The 5,690-nt window shown below is 38.6% G+C and overlaps 1 protein-coding gene across 8 annotated transcripts in view; it reads left to right on the top strand.

Moving 5' to 3' along the window:
- Positions 1 to 5,690, top strand: part of OPA1 (optic atrophy 1 (autosomal dominant)) — a 107,358-nt gene that overhangs the window by 48,774 nt on the left and 52,894 nt on the right. For all 8 annotated transcript variants that reach the window (XM_006873140.1, XM_006873137.1, XM_006873139.1 and 5 more), the window contains one exon: positions 1,340 to 1,453. In XM_006873140.1, the coding sequence (XP_006873202.1) occupies positions 1,340 to 1,453 (114 nt within the window). The remainder of the gene's footprint in view (positions 1 to 1,339; positions 1,454 to 5,690) is intronic.

The raw sequence follows: 5,690 nt of genomic DNA, 5'->3' as shown, positions 1-5,690 counted from the left end.
AAGTATGGGTTTTCTTGTGCATCTCCCCTCACTTCATATCAGCTGTACTTTTCACTCTCCACTCTAGTCCTCTGTGGCCATGTCACTGTCTCTGGGTGCAAGAGTCACCAGGTCTTGCCAAACTGCTGGCCATCCAGGTTTCCACCTGGGTTCATGGGGGTCTGTTGAATGTGGTTGGGCCTAGCTCGCACCTTCATTACTGTTTTTTCCCCCTCTTCCCTTATCGGTGACCAACGTGGTCACCAGCCGGACTACATGCCTGTTCATGTATTCCCCTTGAGTCTCAGTGTTCGAAGGGGGTTTGCTCTGACTTCGATCTTCTCTTGATGCTTTTGCATCATTCAGCAATTTGCCCAGAGAATCTTTCAATAACGAATGTTGAGGCTTGAATTTTTTCTTCAGTTCCCCCAGCTTGAGAAATGCTGAGTGTGTTCTTCCTTTTTGGTTTTCTGATTTGCACATTTTGTTGTAATATTTGGCTTTATCTTTTTGAGCTGACCTTTGAAATTTTCTGTTCATCTCTTGTACGTCCTCTTTTCTTCCATTTGCTTTAGCATCTCTCTGCTGGGGAACAAGTTTCAGTATCTCTTCTGACATCCATTTTGACCTTTTCCTTCTTTCTTGTCTTTTTAATGACTTTTTGCTTTCTTCATATATGATGTTCTTGATGTCATCCCACAGCTCTTCTGGTCTTCGGTTTTGATCCATTAGTTTTCTTATATTTGTCTGCTATGAAAGAAGGCTATCAAATATTAAGGAGCTCTGGTAGCATGGTGGTTATGAATCGGGTTGCAAGCCGCAAGGTCAACAGTTCAAAACTACCAGCTGTTCTGGAGAGATAGATGAGGCTTTCTGCTCCCATTAAAGATTTACAGCCAGCCTCAGAAATCCTATGCAAGGTCGCTATGAGTCGGAACCGACTCCACGGCACATAGCAACAACAGCGTACTTATGATAGTCATATTAAGATACTTTAGTAGCTGAGTAAATCAGGTATAATTAAAAGCTTCATTGAATTGGAAATGTGGTTTGTTAAGTATTAAATGCTATTGAAAAGATTTGTGAAAAAATGAGAAATTAGTAATCTGGTTTTAGAAATTGCATTTATATTACCAAGTTATTTAAATAATCTTGTCTATAAATAATATTCCAGTGAATACTTTGCTGTATAGTTTCTCTGTATTGTTATGAGCCATCATAGCTTTATAGTGATTTTTAAAAATTATTTCTTTAGATATTTAGACATTTTAAAAGACTAAGTATGTCAGAGCAACTTTCCATATTTATTTAAATTTAATTGTCAGAAAAATGTAAATGAATGTGATTTGTTTTGTGATAGGTTGTTGTGGTTGGCGATCAGAGTGCTGGAAAAACTAGCGTATTGGAAATGATTGCCCAAGCACGAATATTCCCTCGAGGCTCTGGGGAGATGATGACACGCTCTCCAGTTAAGGTCAGAAAACAGACTATAAATGAAGGGCCTTGGGAAAGTCACTACGTTAGTGAGATTTGTTTTTTGTGCAGAACTGAAGCATTTTAACAAAATGAAGAATTGGTAGTATAGCTTTTGGAATCATTAGTAATGTGGAAACATAGGCAGAACAGCTGGAGTCAGCTGGATGGGAACTGAATGTGGGGACAGTGGTGGTAGAGGAGACCAGAGGTGCAGTGGAGGCCAGGCTGGACTGAGCCATAAGGCCTCTGGGTTTATTCTGAGTAAGATTAGTGAGAGGCCAAGTTAGAGAATGAGAATATTGGAAGTGGAAACTAAATATTGATAGTTTTCTAGTTTTACTGTAAAAAAGAACAGAAAAGCAGGGTAGTAGCAGTTAAAATATATGAACAAGAGAAAGTTCTTAGAGATAGGTATATCCCGGTTCTAATGATCAAGTAGAAAGAGGAAAAATAATGATGCAAGAGAAAGGGAATTGCAGGAGCACTAAATAATTGAGGGTAAAGAGGTTTGGAGTCAGTCTACAAGTAGTCTGTATATGAAAGTATTTAAAAATTCATTCATGAATGTGTGATTAGCTGCCTTCATGAACACTGTCTCCTTTGTCATGAGACCAAAACTGGTTGCCATTGATGCACATTTTGATCAAAGTGAATCCTGCTCAAAAGTGGAAAAGTATAGAATAGAATTTCAAATATCCATGGAGTCCAGATGTTCTAGAGCCAAGGAGACTGGGCTATTGTCCTGTGATAATCTTTAAAAAACTTAAACCAAAAATATCCTCTATCTTAAAACCAAACAAAGCTTGGCTTAACTAGTAAGTATTGTTATATTCTTTTAAGAGCTTGACTCCAAAGTCAGTTTGAACTGCAAGGTCAACATTCAAGCTCACCAGCCACTTCTCAGAAACCCTACACAGGGTCGCTATGAGTCAGAGAAGACTCAATGGCACTTAACAACAACAAAAATATGGAATCAGAATGACAGCAGCAACTCAACAGTTTATCTAGGAACCTTAGAGGGGCAGTGAGTTTATATTACTGGGAAAGGAACAACTCATAAAAGAAGGTGAGAATGGTTGCTTAATAAAAGAATTTCATCACTTGTACTTAATTATGTATGTAGAAACAGTTGGCTTAGTGTATGTTTTACTGTGTGTATTCTAAATAGTAACAAAATACAAATGAAGGAAAAAAAAAGAGTTTACTGTCACAGGAAGAAAAGCCAGTGTACAGCTGCTGAGATTTTCATTCAGCCCTTAATACAAGACAGGCTAATCTAGATAGTACAAAGATCTTCCCCATGAGGACGATATATTCTAGTACAGGAGGATGATTAAATACAAAGTATAAATTGTTAATTGTTAATTGTAAAGTATACTATATAGTATGATAGGGCTTCAAAAAGTTCATGGAATCATTCTATTGCCTTTTATGTCCATTTTTCCACAAACTTTTTGAAACCCCTCGTAGGTTAGAAGATGGTAAGTAGTGTGCAAATAGAGCCAGACAGAGTGTCGGTATGGTGAGTTGAGAAGGTGATATTTGAATCAGGAATTCTAGGAAATGAAGGAAATAGTAACGTGGTTATCCAGGACAAGAGTGTTCCAGTCAAAGGGAATTGCTAGTGCAAAGCCTCTGGGGTAGTTGGGTGAGAGTAATAATCCACAGAGAACAAGGAAGCAGATGTGTCTAGAGCAGAATGATGAGTAGAAAATGTGAGGCCAGAAGGCTAAAGAGGACAGGGAGATGCCAGTTGTTAGGATTTACGGACCATTGTATAATGATCTCTGGTAGCATAGTTGGTTAAGAGTTGGGTCACTAACCACAAGTTCAGAAGTTTGAATGTACCAGCCACTCTGAGGGGAACGTTGAGGCTTCCTATGCCTGTAAAGATTTACAACCTTGGAAACCCAATACAGACTCACTATGCGTTGAAAATGACTTGATGGCTTACAGGCAACATCATAGACCGTTGTACAGTCTTTGGTTTTTACACTGAGTAAAATAGTAAAAGACCCTGGAATTAGAAAAGCAAAAGAGATGACATGCTGTGCATTTCTCAAGCTGAAGGAAATGAAGAAAAAATTCAAGCATCGAGTTGCAATATTGAAGATTCGATGGGAAAAATATTCAAAAACTCAGGGAGTCTATAGGGAAAATATTGAGCAATGCAGGAAGTCTATAGCGAAAATACTGAGCAATGCAGGAAGCATCAAAAGATGGATGGAACATACAGAGTCACCATACCAAAAAGAATTGCTTGACATTCAGCCGTATCTGAAAGGTAACATATGATCAAGAACCCACAGTACTGAAGAAAAAAGTCCAAGATGGACTGAAGGCATTGACAAAAAAATCAAAACTCCAGGAATTGACAGAATACCAGTTGAGATGCTACAATGAAGGAATGTCGGAAATGCTCATTCATCTATTCCAAGAAATGTGGAAGACAGCTACCTGGACAACCAACTGGAAAAGAGCCATATTTGTGCCCATCTGAGGAAACGTGATTCAACAGAATGGTAAATTATCAAACAAGATCATTAGTATCCTATGCAAGATAATTTTAAAAAATTATTGCAGCAGTACATCATCAGGACACTGTCATAAATCCAATTAAAAAATTGAAGGGATTTCATTACTCTGGTCAGATGGACGTTGGATGAAAGCAGAGAATACAGAAATAATGTGTATTATCGTTGTTGTTAGGTGCCATGTAGTTGGTTCCGACTCATAGCAACCTTATGTACAAAAGAGTAAAACAGTGACCATTCCTGCACCTTTATAATTGTTCCCTTTGAACTCGGTGTTGCTCAGAGTTGATCCTACCTATGCTTAAAAAGTATAATGTTCTTTAGGTACTGATCACTCCTGGTAACAAATCCAAACTCTGGGAAACGAAGTCTGGCATTCCAACATTTTAGGAGCATTATGGCTGTACTTCCACCACTCATCTCTCAGTTTGTCATACTGTGGTGGCTTGTGAGTTGCTGTGATTCTGAAAGCTATGCCACTGGTATTTTAAGTATCAGCAGGGTCACCCATGGTAAACAGGTTTCAAATGAGCTTCCAGATGAAAACAAACTAGGAAGAAGGAGTGACGAACTGCTTCCGAATATTTAGTCACTGAAAATCTTATTAATAGCAGAGAAACATTGTCAGATATAGTGCCAGAAAACAAGCCACTCAGGTTAAAAAGCACTCAAAATGCAACTGGGGAAGAGCTGCCTCCTCAAAGTAGAGTTGACCGTGATGACACAACTGGAGTAAAGCCCGCAGGACCGTCATTTGCTGATGGGGCACAACTTAAAATGAAGAGAAACAGCTGTAAATCGGAACATGGAATGTACGAAGTATGAATCTGGGAAAATTGGAAGTTGTCAAAAATGAAATGGAATGCATAAACATCAATATCTTAGACATTGTTGTCAGGTGCCATCGAGTCGGAACCGACTCATAGCGACCTCATGCACAGCAGAACGAAACAATGTCCGATCCTGGGCCAGCCTCACTGAGAAATGCAATTCAGCTCACTAATTTTAGACATTAGTGAATGTGAAAAGGAATGGTGTTGCTTTCATTGTCAAAAAGAACATATCCAGATCATTCATGAGGTACAGTGCTGTCTGTGATGGATAATATCCATGCGCCTACAGGGAAGCCCAGTTAATACCACTATTATTCAAATTTTCGCACCAACCACTAAAGCCAGTGAGGAAGAACTAGAAGAATTCTACCAACTTCTTCAATCTGAAATTGGTCAAACATGCAATCAAGATGTATTGATCGTTACTGTTGATTGGAATGCAAAGGTTGGGAGCAAAGAGGAAGGATCAGTAGTTGGAAAATGTGGCCTTGGTGATAGAAATGATGCTGGAGATGGCATGATAGAATTCTGCAAAATCAATGATTTGTTCATTTCAAATACCTTCTTTAGACAGCATAAGAGACAACTTTACACATGAGCCTCACCAGATGGAATACATAGAAATTAAATTGACTACATCTGCAGAAAGAGATGATGGAAAAGCTCCTTATCATCAGTGAAAACAAGGCCAGGGGCAGACTGTGGAACAGACCGTCAATTATGTATGTGCAAATTGAAACTGAAACTGATGAAAATGAAAACAAGTCTATGGGAGCCAAAATATGACTTGAATATATCCCACCTGAATTTAGAGATCATCTGAAGAACAGATTTGATACATTAAACACTAAAGACCAAAGACCAGAAG

Source organism: Chrysochloris asiatica, unplaced genomic scaffold (assembly GCF_000296735.1).
Source record: "Chrysochloris asiatica unplaced genomic scaffold, ChrAsi1.0 scaffold00224, whole genome shotgun sequence".
NCBI classification, from domain to species: Eukaryota; Metazoa; Chordata; class Mammalia; order Afrosoricida; family Chrysochloridae; genus Chrysochloris; species Chrysochloris asiatica.
The sequence above is the reverse complement of the archived record's forward strand: the minus strand, read 5'-3'. Positions and strand labels throughout refer to the sequence as shown.